General features: G+C 47.5%; 1 protein-coding gene across 1 annotated transcript; it reads right to left on the reverse strand.

The window, feature by feature from the left end:
• Window positions 1–8,418: 8,418 nt before the first annotated feature.
• Window positions 8,419–10,804, reverse strand: LOC125543838 (magnesium-protoporphyrin IX monomethyl ester [oxidative] cyclase, chloroplastic). Its single transcript, XM_048707320.1, has 5 exons — window positions 10,251–10,804; window positions 10,087–10,151; window positions 9,512–9,839; window positions 9,322–9,420; window positions 8,419–8,987 (listed from the first exon to the last, which is right to left on the reverse strand). The coding sequence occupies exons 1-5, from the start codon at window positions 10,737–10,739 to the stop codon at window positions 8,724–8,726; spliced, it is 1,245 nt and encodes a 414-aa protein (XP_048563277.1). The 5' UTR covers window positions 10,740–10,804; the 3' UTR covers window positions 8,419–8,723.
• Between the last annotated feature and the right edge of the window lie 13,211 nt (window positions 10,805–24,015).

A 24,015-nucleotide genomic window follows, 5' to 3' on the forward strand; every position in this document is an offset into this window, starting at 1 on the left:
ATACCAATGGCGCACCAGTGGTGCGCCATTAGTATTTAATTCTAATGGCGTGGTGCTAGTGGCGCACCAGTAGTGCGCCATTAGTAGGCAAAACTGATGCGCCACTAGCATGCCTTTTCCTAGTAGTGCTAGCTACCTCCTTAAAAAGGCAGGAGCTTACCAGTCCAACCCGGCGCGCGCCGCTCAGTCGCTGACATCTAATAAGCTTCGGCTGATGCATACGACGCAGAACGCCCATACAATGCCCACGTGATGGTTAGTGCTATCAGGCCAGAGGCCCCTCAGATCAAATATCCAAACCGTTAGTGCGTTGGCAGTGCAGTCACGACCAGAGACTCACGAAAGATGTGACCCCATCGCCCCGTCTCGGGTACTTGCAGCAAGGGCTAAGAATGCCTGGCCACGCCTTATAAGTATCTTGCGGGCACCTTCCAGGTCAACCTGTCTCCACATCACTCGCGGGTACCCCTCAGGGTCGACCCGCCTATCCAAGTAACAATTGTAAAGTCCAAGTATCCGTGTGTGCAAACATCAAGGGGAAAACCCGAGGAATCACCCCCGGTAAATTCCACTCGATGTAATCATCATGGTGAACGTAAGAGGATCCACCCTCGAGGTTCACACTTGAGGGGTTGCACGATAGAGCCGTATCAGAAGTGGTTAAGGAGGAAATCACCCTCGATGACCATGGCCGATTAGCTACATTACAGAGGTCTCATCAGGAGTGATGTATGAGGTTCCACCCTCGGCACTCGATGGTAACTCTACAGAGTCGTTCAACTAGGGGGGTGATGTGCGGTGTCGGGGCCTGGACGTCGATCACGTTGATCGAGTCATCAAACATAAAGCGAGGCAACTAGGACAAGGTGGGGGTCACTGATGGATCACTAACCAACCTATACTAAGCAATTTAGGATAAGCACGTAAGGTATGAAAGCAGGTAACAACAACAGGCTATGCATCAGAGTAGGATCATACAGAAAGCAGTACACTAGTGCAAAACCGGGCAATAGCACCGGTTCGGTAACCGGCACTAAAGTGTGGGCACTAAAGGCCCCCCTTTAGTACCGGTTCAGCACGAACCGGTGCTAAAGTGCAACCACGTGGCACGAGCCAGCTCCGGGGGCGCGTAGGACATTAGTACCGGTTGGTAACACCAACCGGTACTAAATGTTTGGGTGTGTTTTGGTTTTATTTTTTATTTTTACTTTAATTTTGTGTTTTTAATTTAATTTAGTGATTTCTTTACATTATAATGAGTTGTTAAATCATTAGGTGAAAGTACCACAGATTAGTTTGACTGGATGCATGTGGATCCTAGCTAAGTCATCAAGTATATGCCATATCCATATTATATATACTTGATCGCCTAATTAAGTGATCAAGGTAATATGGATATGGCATATACTTGATCACTTAGCTAGAATCCATCCAGTTGAAACTAATCTGCGGTTTCTTTCATAAATGAGATAATAACTCATCATCATCATCATATTAATATAAAAACTCTTCCATCATATATATATATATATATCATCACCAACAACAGTTTTTCATAGCTAGCTAAAAATCATCATATAATAGTCGTCTCATTACCACTACTTAATCACCATATAGTCATTACTGCTATCTAATCACCACCAACACTAGCTTAAAGAAGAAACATTCACTTGTACCAGAAGCCAAGATATCATCGAGTTCAACATGGTAATGATATTATAAGCATTCATAACACCACAAAAGCAAATCACTCATTGAGATTAAGTTCAGGACAAAGAACACGGACATGAGAGGACAAGTACTAAGAGCATGAACTAGCTAATCACTCCTGCTGCTCTCTCCCAGGTAAAATAGCATAGAACATGTATAGATTTCCTGATTCATCATATTGGAGCATGCAGATGAACCTGTCTCCTAATCGTGGGTTGCGCTTCTGATTGCTGCCGCCTAGTACTTCTCTGCGATCGTTCACAATTTTGCTCCAGTCTTTTACTATTAAGCATTCCACGCTATTAGAAATCCTAAATGCACTAAAGTGCATTGTAGGATATCTTGGCCATAAGCTAACAATATTCATGGTACCTTTAGTCTCGATCCAATCAGGCACAACATTCATCGGGAGTCCCTATTGAAGAACATCGTATAGTAACATACTTAGCAATGAAGTTTAGCTTAAAAAAATAATGTATGCAAAAGATGCACTGAGGAGAAATAGTAGAAAGCTTACCATCTTTCCTAAATATATGTGACCGTAGTTCAGTACGAACACTATTGGTCGCACGTTTTGAGTACTAACATTTCTAAGTGCAGGAAAAAAATTTGTCTCTCTACTCTTTCGCACATGCTATGTGGGTGAAATGATGATATATACCATGCCAAATTTCAACATTTTCATAGTTCATTTTGTAGTGATTTTCAATTTCACGGTCATTTAGCTCTCTAAACAATTAGGTAAATGACTAAAAAACAGCAAATGATGTCAGAACATGTTGGAATGATGACGTCGCTTTGAATGCTGCATACTGAACACAAAAGAAGTCCGGAGTTCAAATAAGTTTTAAAAAACATTGAAGTGCCCGTGTAACAGATTAGTTCTCGTCTGAAACCCTAATACTCCGAAAGAGATTGTCCATTTTGTACATGAAGTGCGTCCGTTTTTTGTCGTGACCCTCTCTACTCTTTCGCACATGCTATGCGGGTGAAATGATGATACCATGCTAAATTTCAACATTTTGACAGTTCACTTTGTAGTGATTTTCAATTTCAGGGTAATTTAGCTCTTTAAACAATTCGGTAAATGACTGAAAAACAGCAAATGATGTCAGAACATGTTGGAAATTGATGACGTCGCTTTGAATGCTGCATACTGAACACAAGAAGCCCGGAGTTCAAATAAGTTATTAAAAATAAAGAAGAGGTGCAATGCTAGTTAATTTGCTTCAAGCCTTTCGGAATAGTGTAGACTGCACTGCACATAGCTCAGTGCAATCTATGCTATTCCAAAAGGCTTGAAGCTAAGCAACGTGCAGGTGAGCATTGCGCCTCTTCATCATTGTCTCTGCACTCACGGCTTATAAACCGCTCATACTGCCTCTCTCTTGGCGAGGTGGGACTAAAAATCAGCTTACTAAGAAACTCTAGTACCGGTTCATGCCATGAACCGGTACTAAAGGTCTTCGTGGGAGCCCCAGCCTGACCACAGCCGCACTGGCCTCATTAGTACCGGTTCGTGGCATGAACCGGCACTAAAGGTTGCCTACGAACCGGTACTAATGATGTCCGCCCACCTAGCCATTGGAACCGGCACTAATGGTCACATTAGTGCCAGCTCAAATTCAAACTGGCACTAATGTGCTTCACATTTGACCCTTTTTCTACTAGTGGTAGCAGTTCTAATGCAAGCATGAGAGGAAAAGAAATGGGCGATACCGGAATGCTCAAGGGGGGTTTGCTTGCCAGATTGCTCTGGCAAGGAGGGGTCGTCATCGACGTAGTCGATCATAGGGGTGGCATCGGTCTCGGTGTCTACCGGAGAGAAGAGGGGGAAGAAATAGTAAATACAGAGAAAACAATGCATCACAAGGCATAACATGACGACGGGCAGAGCTAGGGTTGTCCTAACGTAGTACTACACGTTGCAGACGGAGGGGATAAACATCTGAGGATGAATTCCCGGCGTTAGGTGGATTCCGGACAGATGAAAGAGAGGGGACGGTTCCATGTTTGGCATGCTAGGGGCATGTGATAGGTGAATGGACGGCGTATTTGGATTCGTTGGATTTTTCTGAGCAACTTTCATATAGAAAACATTTTCATCCGAGCTACGGTTTAATTTCTATGATTTTTCAAGGATTAAACCATTTTCTAGAATTATTTATATTAACAGAAAATGAATTATGACGTCAGCAGAGTATCAGCATGACATCAGCAGGTCAACAGACCCGCTGACTGGTCAAACTGACCAGTGGGTCCTACATGTCATAGACAGAGGGCTAACAGTGGGTTATTTTAATTAAACGTGGTTAATTAGCAGTTGGGCCCCACATGTCAGTGACTATTTAGTTTAACTATTGATTTTAATTAGAAAAACGTTTTAGGTAAAATAATTATGCAGTGGGGCCCGCATGTCAGTGCCACTGGGCTGCCCAGTCAGCACATTGACTGGGTCAACCCAGTCAATGGGGCCCGTGGGGCCCACTGGCAGCGACCAAGGGGGTGGCCCCAGGTCGGCCACGTCGGATGCCGGCGTCGGAGTTGGCTTCGGTGAGCCAAAACGCGGCGGAGGGTGCCGGCGAGCCTCGGGATTTCGCCTCGGTGGCCCAAAACGGGTGTGGCTACTCCCATTTGAGAGCTAGCGACGTCGTGCGTCGCATGGAGCTGCGGTTGGTCTCGGGGATGACCGGAACGACGCTGACGAGCGGCGGAGGCGGCGCCGGAGTTCGAGCATGGGTGGAACCGGCATTACACGGCACGGTGGAGCGAGCTAGCTAGCGCTATGGGGCCCTATGCGTGTGCTGAGCACGACTGCGAGCTCGGATGAGCTCATCGGCGAGCGTGGCCACGACGAGGAGCTCGACGGCGGCGCTGTGTTCGGCCACAGCAGAAGCGGCGAGCTACGGGCGCAACAAGCTAAAGAAGGAAAGGGAAGAGGTGACGGAACTCACCGAGCGGCTCAAGGTGGCCCGTGGAAGCTTTGTGGCACAGTGGAGACGACGAATCGACGGCGGCGATTTGCGGTGGCCGAAGATGCAGACGAAGGGGGAAACGGCGCTATCGCGCCTCCGAGCTCCAGCTGAGGCCACCGGTCGAAGGAGTCGAGCCCCGCAGAGCTCACCGACAGGGTCAGCGGGCGCGGGGCCGCGGGTGGCCGCGACAACAACTGAGGACGGCGGCAACCGCGCTCGGGCGTGGATGGGGAACTGGGGGAGAAGAAGCGAGCGGGGAACTGGTGGGGAGCGGGAGAGACAGAGAGAGAGGGAGCAAGTGGGAGAGATGGGTGGAGGCCGAGGCGTCAGGGCGGCCTTGTCCTCTCCCGCGTCGTCGACAAGGTGGTGCGGCGCCGACCGTGGGCGGGAGCGCCCTGTAGCGGCCGAGTCCGAGGAACAGGAAGGAGGGGGAGGCAATCGGTGCAGGGAGTTGGGCCATGAGGGGTTAGGTGGGCTGACTCGGGTGGAGGGGTGGGCCGAGGCCCAGGGGGAGTCAGGGGCCTTCTCTCTCTCCCTTTTTTTAAAGCTTTTCTGTTTTAGCTATTTTAGGCCACATAGGCATTTTGCAAAAATGTTGGATCACCACCAATATTACCAGGAGAATATCTTACACATGATGAACATTTTAGTTTTCATGTTTGAGCATTTTTGAAATTCACTCAGAATTTGAAATTGAATTCAACTGGAATTTGAAAAGGAATATTGATCAAAGTGACTAAGCACTGTTATAGCAAAATGATTAGCTTGATCTCAGAGATTACTGTAGCATCATTACACTGGGGTGTTACAGGGAGGAGTTGGAATTCTCCCCCTTGGTCGACTCCCCAAGGAGGGACCTTCCCTCCTTGGTGGTTGCCCTCTCCCTCCCCTCCAACCTATATATACTAGGGTTTTTTGTTCTATTGATATACACAAGTTTTGGAGCCTCCTCTAGTTCATCTTGCCCTAGTTCTAGTTGGTCCTAGTTGACTAATTAGAGATTGGTATAGTTCCTCTAATCCTCATAATTAGAAGACCAATGTGGTTCTAATCTCCTCTCTCTAATTCTTCGGTGCGATTAGCTCTGGCCGGTGAAGCGCTGCCAGATCGTGAAGGTTGCACGCTTGCAACCAAGTAAAGAGGCCGTGCTTTCGGTCTTCGGTTCGAGGTACTATTCGTGGGCGGTATGAGGGATCGTTCATCAACAGTTCGAGGGACTCCAAGTACAATCTACACCGACACATTCTTCTTCCACTATAACTCGGTGATGGTAACAATCGTGATCCCAACCCGTTATGCATCTTCATATTGATCTTCGATGTTTGTAAGTCCTATTTTTTGTTTCTATTACGTTTACCAACTGTTATACCCAACATTTAAAGTCACGACCTTCCACAAGATAATTGTATAAGATTGAATTATAGTGTTAGGATATAATAATGAAAAAGCAAAAGAAATTCGCATGCCATCTCTTCATTATATAATCTCGCACCGACAAATGCATTAATAATTGCTCTGAACGAGTAGATAGAACATATTGAAAGCCAATATACCAAACTATAACTTCTCTAATCAAGATATAACCTAAGGGATCGAGATATAAAGCAAGATAAGAACAAAGTAAAAAATACCCTAGCACCTCCCTAAGCTTGGAATAAGCTAAGGAGGATGCAATTACTCATGTACTCAGTTTTGATCCTTTGGTGGTGATGGAGGTATGTTCAAGTAGATCAGCTTGAGAACACGATTTTCAATCTTCAACTTTTCGTTCTCCATCCCGAGTTCCTTGACAAGATCACAAATTCCATCTGCTACCTGACATGCTTCAGCAAGGTCTGGCGGAATATCTTAAGGAAGACGAGATGGTGTAGCCTGCATAGGATTAGGAGTAGGATATGAATATATGAATAGCAATATGATCGTAAGAATGTTTCAGTAATAAAACTTCTAAGCATCAACTACAAGGAGTAATCAACACTAGAAATTATACTCAGCAAAGGATCTAAGATAAAAGTTCATACATAAAAAGTTGGGGTGAAGGGAACTGATGGAGAATTGGAGATGACTATATTGATGAAGATGTTGATGGAGATGATGATCTCAATGATGATTGGAGTGTTGGTGATGACGATGGTTTCAAATTCCCTCTCCTGGAGAGATGGATCTCTGGCATAATCAGCCTGCCGGAGGGCAAAAGTGTTGTGCCTCGGTTCGGCTTCACAGCGGCGGCGGAAAAATACTAGAACTTTTTAGGACAAAAGTGAATTTATGCCAAAGGGCATCAAGAGGCAGTGGCCAAGGCCTCCACGTGGCCCCCCCATGGGTCCAGAGGCGCGTGGGCCCCCTCTAGCTCCCCTCTGGCCTTCGATTTCTTTTCTTGGAAAATAATTCAATAAAAAATTCAGCCTTTTGAGCTTTGGAAAAATACTTCTTCGTTTGTTGTTGTTTTGCCCTTGTTTTCTAGTTGTCTTGTATTTTCCTGAGAATTTTTCTTTCTGCGTATTACATGCAAATTGAAGGTAATTGGCATTAGAGTTGAGCAATAATGTGCAAAACATCATTGATATAGAGTAAATTATAATAAATAGTGGTGCAAATTGGACGTATCAGTTGCCCATCTCCTCATCGAGGTCCTCTAGTTCATCCGTGTTGCCGGCTTCCTCCTCCAAGATGTCGTGGAAGGTTTGAGCATTGGCCACGACATGGGTGGCAGGTGGGTTGATGAAGTTCACCAGTCACTCATTGGCCTGGCTAGGAACCAAGCGTCGGAGGACAAGCTCGTCGCGAGAATCGACGATGAATCTAAGGTTGTCGAAGTGCAAAATCTGGCCTAGCGTGTAGGTCTCGACGAGCTCGAGACCCCCCCCCCCCCCCCCCCCCCCCCCCCCCCCCCCCCCCTGAGTCGGCGATGAAGGACATTGATCCAAACGCGAAGATCTGGCCCGACATCATGACACTAACACCAACTGGAGAAACCATCGGATAGCTGGGTTCGCCTCACACAACACTACATGGCATGCCACTTTCAGAGTATTTTTGGCGTATCTGATATTGTATATGGGCATAGGTGTAGATCAGATGGTAACATGAGCAGAGTTTTACCCATGTTCAAGCCCTCGGTAGACGAGGTAATACCCTACTCCTCCTCGTGTATATTGATTGTGTAGGGGTTACAAAGATCGAGGGATTGATTAGAGCTCTATGGTTTTGTTGTTGTATCTATGCGACTAGCCTGGCCTCGGCTTTTATGGGTGCCGGTGTCTAGTGTTACATGTTCTAAGTTGGTTAAGAGGAGCCTTTCGGACGCCGGTTGCTTTGTCTTGTACTTCAAGCCTTCCGGGACCATTATGCCGTGGGGCCATGGCCGGGTTGATTGGCCCATTGCATAACCGACCTAGGGGGACCGGCTTCGTAAGGTGAGAATGAGACACCCCTGGGGCATGACAACGTCACAATGTTAACCACATTCCATCCATGTAGGAAAATGACATCGTGGCATAAAAAGAGGTCACATTTTGTTAGAGTTGCACATAAAAGTGTAGTTTTCCATATGTTTTGCCTAGCCATATGTAGTTTCTTGAAACTTTGTGTAAGGGCATCGTTTTGTGATATTTTGTACAAATAGATGCAGTTTCATGAATTTTACTCTTTAATTTCATGCATACATTTACGGTAACAAAATGTCAATGCCGTTGTTGACCTAACAAACATGCCATGTGTGATACATAACATATCTACAAAATCGGATGCTATATTGCTATTTAATCAAGTATCGACACAAGTTACATAACAACTTCAGATATGCTTCTCCACCTGAAGCAAAACCGGAACACATGCTTTGATGCAGTTCACTGCCACTTACATGTTGATGTGACTAAGCAAAAACTTGCCGAGTTTTAATACTTTACAGATGAGCACAGGAGGATGTAGATCCTGTTAATTAACCATGGATCATGTGCTCATTCAGAGACTCTCGAGGAGCATGATGCATGATTATGTCTGAAAAGAAAGGCATAGATGGATCCTTCTTCTACAAATTCAGTAGACAAGCTTGGGCTCAAACTCGGCAAAATCAACGGAGCCAGACTCGATTGGGGGCATGAGGTACGCAGCGATGATCTCAGACACTAGTTGGGCAATAAGAGGAACCCTCTTCAGGTTCTTCACCAGGGGCATGTCGTTGGACTCTCCTATAGAAATGATCTTCAGGTTGATATCTACCATCCTGTCTAGCTTCCTCTTGAATTCAGGGTTCTCAACATCCGGCACAGCAGGGAAGATCCTCGCCGTCGTGCGGTTTGTCTGCAGAGATATGCACCAACAGTATCATCAATAGAGGTCTTGATTTACGTCGAAGCTCTAATATTGTCATAATAAGCATATAAATAAACTACTCCCTCCGTCCCATAATATAAGAACGTTTTTGATATTAATGTAGTGTCAAAAACACTTTTATATTATGGGACAGAGGGAGTAGAGTATAATGCTTCATAGGGGTGATGTTTATTGTACGAAAGGTCATTATTGTCATGTTGAGCAGCTCTCCAGAAACTGCCTGATAAAACACTCAATGAAGCAACTAGGGCATGCATGCCATTAATTGAGTATACAAACAGGAAAAGTCACTTCATTTTACCTCATAGATGACATGCATGTCGAATTCTTTGGTGTTGAGACCAATTCCTTCGTAGAAGGCACTACGTTGGCAGTCATTCAGGTACATGGTTATATACACCTGCGAAATGTCGTCCAATTGCACGCAGCTGTTAGAAAGAGGGACATGGCAAACTCCCATCGAAGAAAATGCAGGGATTAGCTTGCTTTACCGAGAGGCAGAAGAAGCGTGACCAGAGCTTGGCCTTCCAGTCATTGAGGAACTGCGGCTGCGCCTTGAGCAGCGCGGAGAAGAAATCGCCATGCCGGTTCTCGTCCTGACACCAGTTCTCGAAGTACTTGAAGATGGGGTACACCTGGTACTCCGGGTTGGCCTTTAGGTGCCTGAAGATGGTGATGTACCTCCAGTAGCCGATCTTCTCGGACAGGTATGTGGCGTAGAAGATGAACTTTGGCTTGAAGAAGGTGTACTTCCTAGCCTTGGTCAAGAAGCCGAGGTCCAGAGCCAGGTTGAAGTCGGACAGCCCCTTGTTCAAGAACCTACACAGCACGAATCATGTTTCTTTATGAATAACACAAATCATGCTGAGAACTAGAGTAGTAAACTACAGTACTAGTAGTTAATAGTTGATAATTCTTTCGAAATTGAGTTGAAGCTTAAACTTTTTACATGAGGGAAGAAGGCATTTCTGGTCATAGTCAATGCATTTGGCTTCTGGTTAGTGGCTACGCCCGATCGAATTGTTTTGTTTTGATGGGAATAAGAGTGCAAGCAAGTACTCCATACCCAGCGTGCCGGGCCTCGTCCCTGGACATGAGCGAGAAGATCTCAGCCACCACCGGGTTGGTTTTCTGAAAAGGAAACGCGGGCATCAGCGCACACCCACCAGCTGCTCTACGAAATGCCCACATGCAAGAGCAGAGAAGAAGAAGAAGAAGTGGTACACGAACCTTGAGCCTGCGGCCGAGCTCCTTGTAGAGGAGGAACCCGGAGAACTCGGCGGTGCAGGAGCGCTCGAGGAACTCGACGAAGATCTGGCGGAGCGGGCCCTGCATCTTGTCGGCAGCTTCCTTGAACTCGGGGTTGCGGATGAAGTGGGTCTGGTTGTAGTCCGTCTTGAACTCCTGCAGCAGCGCGTCGAACTCGTCCTGGTTGAGCTGCTTGTTAATCTCGGCGTTAAATAGCTGCTCCATCTCGTCGAAGTCCGTGGTGTAGAAGCGCGGCGTGAGCAGCGACTCGTTGACCTCCGTCTTGCCCCGCTTCTTGGGCGAGCCGGGCTTCGCGGCGGGTGCGGGCGGCGCCGCGGCGGCGGCCCTCACGCGGAAGCGGACGGCGCCCCGGCGCGCGGGGAGAACCGGGAGGTGGGAGGCCGTCTTGGCCGCGATGCCGTGGTGGTGCATTGCGGGGTTGAGGAGGGAGAGCTCCATGGCGGACGCCATCCTGTGTGTGACGGACAGCGCGGAATGGGAGCGAAGAGTTCGGGGGAACGGAGAGGGAGCGCTGTATATGCAGCAGAGCAGAGCAGAGCAGCTGCTGCTGAGAGCTGACATGTAAGAGATAGGGTGTGGTGCGATAAGGCGGCGATGAGGTGTAATCTTCGGCTTCAAATGGGCGCGCGCCATGTGTACAGCAGGCCAATCTCTAACCACACGCCCATCTCACCTCTTTTCATCATTCTCTTTATTTAATTTCCTTCTTATTCTTGCAAGGCCCTTGTACTTTGCTTATTGTTGTTTCAGAGTTGGTGCCATTGTTTATTTACACACAAAGGAGAGCCGCATGTGATTAAACTAGGGTAAAATCCACAGAAGAACAAAGCAACATGTACTAAATTCTGAGTTTCTAGCCATGGATTGAGGTGAAAACCGACTGGGTATATGCAATCAATTTCTTGTTAACCAACTGGATGGACATTCCCGTGACGTAAATATAGTGTAACATCTTGATGGCTAAAAAGATATGCTATTTGGTTTTCTTACGAGGAAACAAAGTATATTTTTAGTTGCTATCGAACCACGAGGCACCTGGTTAACGTTTGAATATACGAAGCTACATAGTTTGTAGTCAGCGGGGTAATATAATTGAAAACAAATGGACGAGAGGCGCGCAAGTTTCTTTTATGGACAAATTGATTACTATATTTTTAGCTCGTGAATGTATGCGAAGGGAAATTAGTGGTGATGGTGGTGGTGTTGCTTTTCTCCTTCTTTTAAAACCATTGTGAACATTGGCCATGATGCGACAAGTATTTGGCCATGAATTATCAATAGCGGACTGCACTTCACAAAAAGAAATGAACAAAAGTTTTCATTGACATGGTCGAAAAATAAATGTGAGAAACCTCATTTGGACCACATAGTTTTTCTTTGAACGAAAAAATTGTAGGGAAGGTCCCTACCGCGTCGTTTGCACCACATAGCTTGTTAGGCAATACTAGCATTTTGTTGCCTATTTACTTGCTTGGATGTATATGTATGGATCAAGACAAACAATACAATAGATGACTACTTGTCATATGAACCAACACTTGAAAATCAATAGGAAAGTAGTTTGGAAGTTTATATATGGTCAATCTTCAAAAAACACTTTCTTGTTAAGCAATTTGGACCTAAAACCACACACACTAATTGGAGTAGGACACTTTGAATTTGTACACAAGGAAAGGGAGATGTTTAACCTCCCATCCAACGATCACCAGTGAGAGACATAGAATTTTCATGATAGCCTTCACGGGAGAAGAAGAAAGAAAGCACTAACAAAGCACATTGGAAATATCGGAAGATCGAAGCAAGAAGCTTGTCATTGAGAAAGGGAGTTCATCCTAAAGTTCTGATGCACCACATCCTTGACTCCTTCAACCGAGTTTTCATTAATTTTCATAAGATTGTATCAATCCATAGCTATTGTTGTCCCAAATCCGGGTGTTTGATGTCGAGCATGATGCAATTTTGATTATGTGAGCACCTGCTACTTAGAGAGGAACTTAATGTATTCACCAATCATAAAGTTGAATAATATTTAGGTGACATCAGCCTGTGGTTTTACCCAGCTTGAGGGTTTTCCAAATTAAATATGGTGTCCATGTGTTGGTGCCTTTTGCAGCAATTTACTTCATTGTTATAGTTCGTCACATAGTTTATGTGTTACATAACTCGTATATGTTATGCACATGTTTTCTTCCATGATGAGTATTGATCCATGATTCGTACACACATGGTAATGAATTTATATTTGATCACTACAAGTATGTTGACAAGGATCAGAATAGAACATTATGGGTACGAAAAATAATAGGGCATATGTATTGGGGTGGTGAAAATACATAGTTGGATATAGTTGGGAAAATAGTCAATTGCCTCAATTGGCCTCGTTGGTCCTATAGAGGGAATAGCCAAAACTATACCCGAGGTCCCACCCCAATCCTACATAGCACACCACATGGATGGTCAACAAAAATTGATGATAGTCAACACAAGTTGAGGAGGTCAATGAATGTCGAAGTAGGCCATGTGAGTCCAAGAAAGTCACCCCGATCAACAAATTTTCAAGCAAGTATTCATGGTCAACGAGTCAAAGAAAGAATACATAAATGATTAAGTCAAAGATAAAGGCAAACACTAGTGCAGAAAAATGCTTATAGGCAATCTACATTAGTGGCGCACCACCAAGGAGTCACGCCACTGGTATTTTGCCTGAATACCAGTTGTGAGGGTGTAATTGCCCGAAATATCATGGACGTGCCCAAATACAGCCATACTGACAATGATAGGTTATTAGTGATGTGGCCAAACATCCACACACACACACACACAATTGTGTGTGGGCCCAACGGACTGACCCTCAAACAAGTCACTAGTGGCATGCTACCTAAAGGGCACGCCACTAACATGACAACTACCAGTGGTGTGGGACTAATTCTTGCACGCCAGGCCCGCTTTCGGGGACCCCACTTAGTAGTGGTGTGGGCTTATTCTGGCACGCCACTAATACTACTGCACTTGCTATAGTCCTTTACCCAGTCGTCTCCCTAAACCTATTAGATGACACTTGGTCTCTCTCTCTTTCTCTCTCTCTCTCTCATGCGGAGCATCCCGTGGTCATCCCCGTGGACACTACCTCAACTGCCCAAGCTCCAAGTGGACCCATGACAAGAGCTCGAGCACGTGCTATTCAATCTGAGGTGACATGTCTCCTACTTGAGTTTCCCTTACATTCGAGTGAGACATGGCTACTGCCTAAGTCAGAAACACTATGTGTGATCAGGTACAACGCAGAAGCCACAAAGCCATGAGCTGAGGAAGAAGGAACAAGCATCAACTCCCTGTTTAGCCCGGAACTTCCGGCCAGAGCCCGGAACCTCCGGCCGCCCCGGAACTTCCGGCCTCCGATGACCCAGACGAGCCCGGGCGTGCCAACTCTCTAGCTAGCTTGGAACCAGCCCGGAACCTGGCCCGGACCTTCTGGCGCCCGGAACCTCTGTCCCGCCCGGACCTTTCGGCCCCCGGACACCAGCCTGGCTCCCACCATGCCAACTCTCGGGTTAGGCCTGTTAGGGAATGTAGCATGCAATTTCAAAAAAATCCTACGATCAGGCAAGATCTATCTAGGAGATGCATAGCAACGAGAGGGGGAGAGTGTGTCCACGTACCCTCGTAGAACAAAAGCGGAAACGTTAGCTTAACGCGGTTGATGTAGTCGAACGTCTTCGCGATCCAACCGATCAAGCACCGAACATACGGCACCTCCGAGTTCAGCACACGTTCAGCTCGATGACGTCCCTCGAACTCTTGATCCAGCAAAGTTTTGAGGGAGAGTCTCGTCAGCACGACGGCGTGGTGACAATGATGGTGATGTGATCCGCGCAGGGTCGCCTAAGCACTACGACAATATGACCGGAGGAGTAAACTGTGGAGGGGGCACCGCACACGGCTAAGAACAATTCGATGTGCTTTAGGGTGCCCCCTGCCCCCGAATATAAAGCAGGAGAGGGGAGGAGGCCGGCCCTAGGGGCGCACCATGGGGGGAACCGACTTGGACTCCTAGTCCTAGCCCCCCTTCCTTCTTTCGAAGGGGGAAAGGGGGAGGAGAGGGAGAGGGGAAGGAAAGGGGGGCCACGCCCCTCCTCTTGTCCAATTCGGATTTCCCATGGGGGGGTGCGTGCCACACCTTGTGGGCTGCCCTCTCTCTCCCCTATGGCCCATGTTGGCCCATTACTTTCCCCGGGGGGTTCTGGTAACTCCTCGGTACTCCGATAAATATCTGAAACACTCGGAAACCATTCCGGTATCCGAATACCATCGTCCAATATATCAATATTTACGTCTCGACCATTTCAAGACTCCTCGTCATGTCTATGATCTCATCCGGGACTCCGAACAATCTTCGGTCACCAAAACACATAAATCATTATACAAATCATCATCGAACGTTAAGCACGCGGACCCTACGGGTTCAAGAACTATGTATACATGACCGAGACACATCTCCGATCAATAACCAACAGCGGAACTTGGATGCTCATATTGGTTCCTACATATTCTACGAAGATCTTTATCGGTCAAACTGCAATGACAATGTATGTCATTCCCTTTGTCATCGGTATGTTACTTGCCCGAGATTCGATCGTCGGTATCTTCATACCTAGTTTAATCTCGTTACTGGAAAGTCTCTTTACTCGTTCCGCAATACATCATCCCGGAACTAACTCATTAGTCACATTGCTTGCAAGGCTTATCATGATGTGCATTACCGAGAGGGCCCAGAGATACCTCTCCGTGTTTTACACGAGAAAAATCTTAAGGGTACTCCGTGAGAAGGGAAGAGAAGAGTGTGGATTTCTCTCATGCGCTGGGGAAAAGAAAATGCGGGCGTTCTAGTGTACCGTAGTACACAAAGAAAACAAAGAGATGGGAACAATATTGTATTAATCTCAAGGATAACAAATACAATTCCCGATATGCGCTCCGTGGCCTACTAGCGTGGCCTGCCTGACTAGCGTTGTGCGGTCTCCTGGTTCGCGGGGCCTCAGAAGGCTCCCGATTAATTACTCCAGCGGGTTGCTCCGCGAGATACCTCCAATTAAGCCGTGTGGTCGTATTCGTCATCTTCGCTTCACGTTCTCCATGCATATGATGATGGTGTGTGTAGGTGCGGGCAGCGGCAAAGCCACTGTCCTCGTCGGTACACGTGCCGCTCAAAACATGGCTTTGTGCTAGCCACGTCCGCCCTCGCCGTCGCGCCTCGTCGGTCTTGACAGCGTTGATGTAGTCGGTATTCGGGTAGCATGGATCCTACTTGGCTCGGACTTCCTGACGATGTAGCAACTTCGTCGGGGTACGCAAGGGGTTGCCTCGCGGGAGTATTCTTTTGTGGAGACTGTCATCAGTGTAAACCCAACGCACGCTCGCATCGGCATGGCCGGTGTAGTTGGTGTCTCATCTTGACTAGACGCCGTGGTTACGGCAGTCTACGGAGACAAAGACTCCGCCTCACGAGGCCGCGAAAGGTAACGTCTTAGAGGGGCGTGGTTGATGCCTCGTCTCAGCTAGACGCCGTATTAGGTGGTCTGCCAAAACAAGGATCACGCCGCGGGACCGAAGAAAGGTAACATGATGAACGGGCGTGGTTGATTCCCCGTCTCAGTTAGACGCCGTATTCGGTGGTCTACTAAGACAAGGAGCACGCCGCCTGTATGACGACGAGACCTCTGCAACGAAGGGTGCGTCTCGTCTCGACTGGACGCCGTATTCGGTGGTCCACCAAGACAAGAGCAAAACATTGCTGATGAAGGATGGCTCTATGGAGGGGCGTGGTTGATGCCCTGTCTCAGCTAGACGCCGTATTCGGTGGTCTGCTAAGACAAGGAGCACGCCGCCTATATGACGACGAGACCTGTGCAACGAAGGGTGCTCCCCGTCTCAGCCGGACGCCGTATTCGGTGGTCCGCCAAGATAAGGGAAACACATCACAGGGTCGAGGAAAGATGACATTGAGGGGAGTGATTGATGCCATGTCTCAGCTAGACGCCGTATTCGGTGGACTGTCGAGACTAGGATCATGCTGACTGTACACCGAAACCTTTATGCCATGAAGGGTGCACCCCGTCTTGGTCAAACGCCGTATTCGGTGGTCCGCCAAGACAAAGGCGCTGCCTCACGGGGCCGAGGAAGGTGACCTTGTAGAAAGGCGTGGTTGGGCCCCGTCGTTGGTGAGCTCCATCTGCACTCGATGAAGGCCTTGGTGTGGACAAGCTCCAGCGATGTTGGTGTAATCTCCTTGTTTGATGAAGTCCTCTCCGGTGCCGGCAGCGGGATCGAACGAGCGTTGTCTTCGGCGATGAGCACGTACTCTCCATGTAGTGCATGCATGCTGGATGTAAGGGGGAGACAAAAGAAAAGAATTAGACATTAGTCTCACCTTTCGGAAACATGAACTTTGCGTCCATCGCCATCGGAGTTCTTTGCGCGGATGAGAGTACGCCGAGTCGCCGATCTCCTGCCAACGTGCGTGTCTCCTCCCCGCGTGAGTTGTGTGCTTGCGTTTTGTCGTGCGTGAGATCTGCGTGCATGGTTTCTCTCGTGGGTTTGCTGCCTCCCTCCAATGTTGAGACTTTTCCTCTATATATAGGCGTCCGGCTGGTGTAGAGGAAAGGAAACGTGAGATTTCTTGGTCCGTGCTCTTGCTTCGTTCGGCAGGTCACCTTTCCTTTTGTATTCGTTTCCAAATTTTGGAGACTCGCCGATTGTGTATTGCTCCTCGTTCAAGTTGTTGCGTAAGCTAGGAAATCCCAATGCCGCTTCTACACCTTCCTTCTGCTAAAAACTTTCAATTTGAGCCTGCAAAAAGAAAGGAAACCATCTTGCGTGCATGTGATTACCCGGCTGCTGATGGGCCTGCCTTTCGTTGGATAAATATGTGTGCGTGCTGGCCGGCCCGCAAATAACTCAAGTACGTACGCATGCGTACATGATTGCCACATATAATCTACCAAAAATACATGCATGTATGCTACCTTACGTGTTGCATGCAAAAAAGGTAACCAAAGACCATATAGTGTATAAATACCAAGTGCAAAGCAAGCTTGTCACGTACATACAAACCCCTTTTTTTTGAACGAGCATGCAGAAGGTACGTACATATGATAATAAGCTCAATCTCAAGTACATTACCTGCACATTACCTGTGCCGAAAAATTCTTAAAGATAATCATTAAATTGCTCCGTGAAGTACTCAATCTCAAACACATCGAACGGATGTATACAAGGTAATTTTACTTCAACTTTTCATATAAAGAAGCAACATCCTGGACGTAATCCAGCGCTCCCGGTCAGTCCGATCAAGGCTCTAACACAAGTCTTGCCATGTATGTGTCATGTAAGCTACTATAAAAATAAGATCCTGGGTAGCGTCCAAGAGCACACAAGTTCGATCATCGCCCACGACACATCCGATCTGAAGAGAAAAAGGTGCGCCTTTGTTACTTCTTCTCTGAAGCTAATGCCTCGCCTTGACTTTGCGTGTTCTTTGTGCATGCCCAGTAGATACACTAGTATCTTTTGTCTCCTTCTAACTTTGTATTTGTTATTTCACTCGTATCATCAGGACACCATGGGACGGGGCGACAAGTCGAAGAAGTATGGATCGAGAGATGTTGAAGGCTCGACGAGCGGCAGCAGGAACGGCAAAGGCGGCTCAACTCCTCCACCACCTCCAAGCAAGTCGGGGAACCATTCCAAAGGCGTGGAGTACACACGTCGGTCACCGTCGTTGCCAAGTGCCCCGCCGCTTGTACTGAAATCGCATAGCTCAGCGCCACGGACTACTCGTAGCTACCCGAACCGCAACTCAAAGAATTCTGACGAGACATCCATCTCCCTTGATACGGACGCTCCACCACTAGGGAACCTGGAGGTAAAGAGAATAATAAAGAAACAGAGCTCGCATGAATGTATTTTTTCCTTACTTCTACGTATATCCTGTACGCATGCAGGACAAGCTTGACGACGTGTCGCCGTTCATGCCTATGAGCCGCGGTATGGAACGACTCCTAGACGAGGTGATGGAAAACATGGACCAAGATGAGCCGGCCACCAAATCCGCACCTCTGGCCAAGTCTAGTTCGGTGGCGATGCACACGCCCCCGGCAATGAGTGATCCAGCTGCGAATTCTTCAACAGTGGCAGGGAGCGATCTTGTCGTAAAACCCGCCTCCCTGGTGACCAAGCCCGCTTCTTTAACCACATCAACAGGCACCCCTGAAGTGGACAAGAATAGGTCATCGGGAGCTATTAATGACAAAGATGTTGGGATAACTGCAAAGAAGCCAAGGACGTCTGCTTGCGGTGCGTGTATAATCCCCCCGCCACCCTTGCATGAATTTTCTTTTGATGCTTTCTTGACTCGTTCTCTTTTTGTCGCCTTTCTAGATGTCTTCAGCAAATCAAATAATCTAGAAGGATTTTATTCCCTTGAGGCAAAGGAACTCCGTGTATTAATTGAGCAACATCAGAATATCTTTGCTAGAGAAAACACTCTGGTCGAGAAGCTCAAAGTCCCTCCAACAAGTAACATCTCAACGCCAAACCTTGTTCTCCCGACCGGAATAGCAGCAAAGTACATCTCAATAGGATTCAAAGATATTCAAGAGGCGCTAAGGGAGCAGCCGATCAATGAGGAGCTAACCATCACGAAAATAGAGTCTGCGATAAGTATGTGGAAGATCCCGTATGCGAACGAGGTCCCGCCGGACCTCGAGATTCTAATTCGCCACCTTGAAACAATGGTGGCTCGTTTGGGCGGAAAAGGTGGTCTTGGCACTTCCCACACATCGGCACCCGCGCCGAGGCAAGTTTCATCTCTGCTGGAGAAACTCGATGCAACTCATGCGGGGGTCACTCAAGGACTTCGCCGCCTCGAGAAGGAAGGGTCGCGCCTAGAGGGACACCTTGCCGACCTCGCCTCCATCTGCAACAGACAAAAGAAATTGGCCGAAGAACATCGGGTGCTTGCCGGCAAACATCAACGGCTTGCCAAGGAGTACAAGGCCCTCTGCGAGAAGGAAACCGAGATGGCGGCATTGGCTGAAAAGCGCACAGGCGTCCTAGCTGACATGATGACTTCTAGCTCCCGCCATCTTGAAGCTCATGAGGATGCAGTCCGGAGTTCATCACAGGTTGCCGAGTCGTACACAAGACGCCGTGCGGAGGCGGCTGCCTTCCTGGCCGCCGGCGGGACGCTTTCGGAGATCGCGACGATCCTAGCATACAAAGCTCCTGAGTGAGGGAGCGGACTAGAGATCATAGACTGCTCTGCAAAAGCTGCACTTAGTTCAAATAGGTTCTATCTTAGTTAAATATAATTTGTCTTAGCTCGTCCAGAACAAAGTTTGATTAGTCCCAGTGAACTTTTGTATCATCGATCAATAAAATGATAGCTTTTGTGATATATCTTTTTTTTACTTTTACTCGCCGGGTCTTTGCTTCATACTGGCCATGGAGCTGCGTTGTATCAGCTTCCAACAACGGTGAGGCTAGCTAACCACAGCCTCCCTGATGTATATGCTGCAGTCCTTCCGGCTCGTTGGACTCCACCAATGCTTGATGTAACAACTTCGACTTGTCTTGGACCAGCCGCGACACTTTCGAGTGCACGTCTAGACCTCAAAAATATATCCATCAATCTATCATATGTGCGGGTGTTCGTATGCTTATTTGTATGTCCGTTGTTGCGGCCGCCACGTATAACCGAGGCATATATTTCCGTTGTACATATTGCTGCCCTCATGCATGCATGTACGTACGTAGGCAAAATTACCATGCACCACGTACAAGATTCAATCAAGAGATTAACTATTTCGTGCATGCACTAGTCCACCATGTGTGTACATATACTCTTCCCTGTTTATCCTGCACTTCCGAAAATTCCTTTTCGTTCAAAAAATAAAAACAATTAAGCGATTAGTCATGTAAGAGAGAGGAAAAAGAGTTGATCCGTATCTTTTTAGTACAAAACTTCGTCAAACAAATGCCCCCTCATCAAATAAAGTTCGAGCGTGAAGCGATCGAACTTAGTTTGGTGAAAACATTTTTCTTTCTGTGTAACGAATTGGCGCGTCAACATGTGTGCAGCCTAGAGAGGTATTGACCCGAGGTTCGTGATATTGAGCGTCGTCCCGAAGATCATTCATTGATAGTGATGTAAATTAGTGTTGGCATGTCCATCCACACCTGATGGTCTCTAGGGTGCTCGTTGGATCGTATAATAGGCACGATGCCGATCAATGAGGCAAACCCTATCTCGTCTTCATTCCATGGCGAAACATCATGCCTTGTCCTGAAAACAAAAATAATTTTTTTACCAATCTCGTCGCGACCGTCTAGCTGCTACGGTGCCAGCCGACTCGATTGGAGAGTTTCATAGATTCACACTGGCAGCACTGGCGCGCTGCACTGCTCCCGTGATCTCTTTGTGTTGATGTAGGCGAGGCACCGGTAGACCGTTGACAGCTCCCCTTCGTTGACCGAACCGTCACACCATCCATGGTGTGACAATTCTGGTGGTGCACTGGGACGCCATCGGCCTTATGAATAATTGAGGGGTTGACGTTGCCCCCATGCTTCATTGTTGTTGGAGACGGGGTTGTGGAGACAAATCAGCTCCACCTTCGTGAGCGCAGGTGTTGCCTTCTAGCTCCCATCGTGCGTGCCGGTGTAGACCATTGGTTGTCGAGCTGTCGCCAGTGTTGTCAGGGACGCATGGGTATTGCTGCACCCAAACACCCAAGACGTAGTGCGATGTAGTGGTTGTCGTCTGAATGCCGTCGATGATGACGGGGAGTGTCTCTCCATGGCTGCAAAGATGTTGGAGGAGCACAACTAGGAACACCAAACGAAAAGAGGCGAAAAAGAGAGGGAAAAAAGTTTGTGAGTTTTAAAATGTTGGCTTTCCCGTTATACACCAGCTATAGGTGTGATATCTGCGAAGGCTACCGAAGGACTTGTCATTGGGAACCGTCGAAAGACCTTGACGATTGCAACTCAACAACTTAAATAGCTTTGGGTACGTGTATGAATACGTCGTGTTTCGGGATGCTTCCGAGAGGCAACAAAAATTCATACTCTAGCCCATCATCATATTGAGGGCCCCCACAGCTCAACATGCCCCCTGCACACACCCCATGAACCCAGAGATTTGGGTGTGGTAAGTTCAGGGTAAATGGTTTTGGGACAACAGCTTGGTGATTTTTCTTCGTGCATATTGAGGGGTGGTGAACAGCTACCTCCCGCCTTCCTTCCAGTGGGTTCCTTACTGCTTGGGACCACTTGATTGCTTCTTGGACTGTTGGGATTTTCCTTCTTGAATTTCCTTCTTGGACTTTCGGAATTTCATCTTGATTGCTCACGCGGATGATTGATTGGCCGCGGACTTCATGGACTTGTTTTGACATTCAGCTCGAACTCCTTGAGGACTCTTCTTCCGGGATTTCTTGGGGACCCACCTTGGGAACTTGGAAGGGAACTGTTCACCTCTGTGGACTAGGAAAAACCCTCTAGCACATTATCTGGGGCTTCTGGTGGCGCACCCCAGGGTTGCCATGTGACTATACACCAAACCAACTTGCGTTGGGTCAGGCAGCCCTCCATGATCTTTTCCTATGGTCTTCCCTAGGGTGCGAGCCTCTGTGAACACGAGGCATGCTAGGAAACATTAAGAGCGCGGGGTTTCAATACTCAGAAGTGCCCAAGTAATCATCTCCGCTGCCTCCGAAAGCATACACCTGGTACGTGTCGTGCATTGTGGGTGTAGGAGCCGCTCCACCTGCAAATCGACACATTGTGCCTCCCTCCAACAAGTCCTAGGATAGCCAAAACTTCAATCAATAGCGTAGTGCGATAGGGGGAAGCCATTTTTTGTTGGACTTAGTCCGTAAAAATTGGGGAAAACTAGATATATCCACGAAATGCTAAGGAGAATGCATCATGGATCCGAAAGCCCATAGAAAAAAAGTTTCCCCAATGAAAAACCAAAAGAGGCAACAAAAGAGGCAAAACTTTAAGAAAAATATTTTTTGAGGAACCTTCCGTTGATTGGGGGCATAGGTCGGACTCCCTGGGAATCGACAAGCTGGTATGTGAAGGAATTATGCCCTAGAGGCAATAATAAAGTTAATATTTATTTCCTTATATCATGATAAATCTTTATTATTCATGCTAGAATTGTATTAACCGGAAACATAATACATGTGTGAATACATAGACAAACAGAGTGTCACTAGTATGCCTCTACTTGACTAGTTCGTTGATCAAAGATGGTTATGTTTCCTAACCATAGACATGAGTTGTCATTTGATTAACGGGATCACATCATTAGGAGAATGATGTGATTGACTTGACCCATTTCGTTAGCTTAGCACTTGATCGTTTAGTTTGTTGCTATTGCTTTCTTCATGACTTATACATGTTCCTATGACTATGAGATTATGCAACTCCCGTTTAGGGGAGGAACACTTTGTGTGCTACCAAACGTCACAACGTAACTGGGTGATTATAAAGGTGCTCTACAGGTGTCTCCGAAGGTACTTGTTGGGTTGGCGTATTTCGAGATTAGGATTTGTCACTCCGATTGTCGGAGAGGTATCTCTGGGCCCTCTCGGTAATGCACATCACATAAGCCTTGCAAGCATTGCAACTAATAAGTTAGCTGCGGGATGATGTATTACGGAATGAGTAAAGAGACTTGCCGGTAACGAGATTGAACTAGGTATTGAGATACCGACGATCAAATCTCGGGCAAGTAACATACCGATGACAAAGGGAACAACGTATGTTGTTATGCGGTTTGACCGATAAAAGATCTTCGTAGAATATGTAGGAGCCAATATGAGCATCCAGGTTCCGCTATTGGTTATTGACCGGAGACATGTCTCGTTCATGTCTACATTATTCTCGAACCCGTAGGGTCCGCACGCTTAACATTACGATGACAGTTTCATTATGAGTTTATATATTTTGATGTACCGAAGGTTGTTCAGAGTCCCGGATATGACCACGGACATGACGAGGAGTCTCGAAATGGTCGAGACATAAAGATCGATATATTGGACGGCTATATTCGGACACCGGAAGTGTTTCGGGTGATTTTGGAGAAAACCGGAGTGCCGGAAGGGTACTGGAACCCCCCAGGGAAGTATTGGGCCTTAGTGGGCCTGAGGGGAGAGAGAGGGCAGCAGCCCAGGAGGTGGCGCGCCCCCTCCCATGGGGAGTCCGAATTGGACTAGGGGAGGGGGGCGCATCCCCTCTTTCCCTCTCCCTCTCCCTCTCTTTCCTTCCCCCTTCTCTCTTCCTAGTTGGACTAGGAAAGGGGAGTCCTACTCCTACTAGGAGGAGGACTCCCCCCTCCTTGGCGCACCCCAAGGGCCGGCCGGCCTCTCCCCCTTGCTCCTTTATATACAGGGGCAGGGGGGCACCTCTAGACAAACAAGTTGATCTTCGTGATCGTTCTCTTAGCCGTGTGCGGTGCCCCTCTCCACCATAATCCTCGATAATATTGTAGCGGTGCTTAGGCGAAGCCCTGTGACGGTAGAACATCAAGATCGTCACCACGCCGTCATGCTGACGGAACTCTTCCCCGACACTTTTCTAGATCGGAGTCCGGGGATTGTCATCGAGCTGAACGTGTGCTAGAACTCAGAGGTGCCGTAGTTTCGGTGCTTGATCG

This window comes from Triticum urartu, chromosome 3, assembly GCF_003073215.2.
Source record: "Triticum urartu cultivar G1812 chromosome 3, Tu2.1, whole genome shotgun sequence".
NCBI lineage: Eukaryota > Viridiplantae > Streptophyta > Magnoliopsida > Poales > Poaceae > Triticum > Triticum urartu.

What these genes read in the sequence shown, in the direction of transcription:
- LOC125543838 (XM_048707320.1), bottom strand. Translation starts at nt 10,739, where the DNA reads ATGGCGTCCGCCATGGAGCTCTCCCTCCTCAACCCCGCAATGCACCAC. An exon ending in GACGAGGCCCGGCACGCTGG is followed by an intron (nt 9,840 to 10,086) that starts GTATGGAGTACT and finishes CGTGCTGTGTAG; the next exon opens with GTTCTTGAACAAGGGGCTGT. An exon ending in ACATGCATGTCATCTATGAG is followed by an intron (nt 8,988 to 9,321) that starts GTAAAATGAAGT and finishes ATATCTCTGCAG; the next exon opens with ACAAACCGCACGACGGCGAG.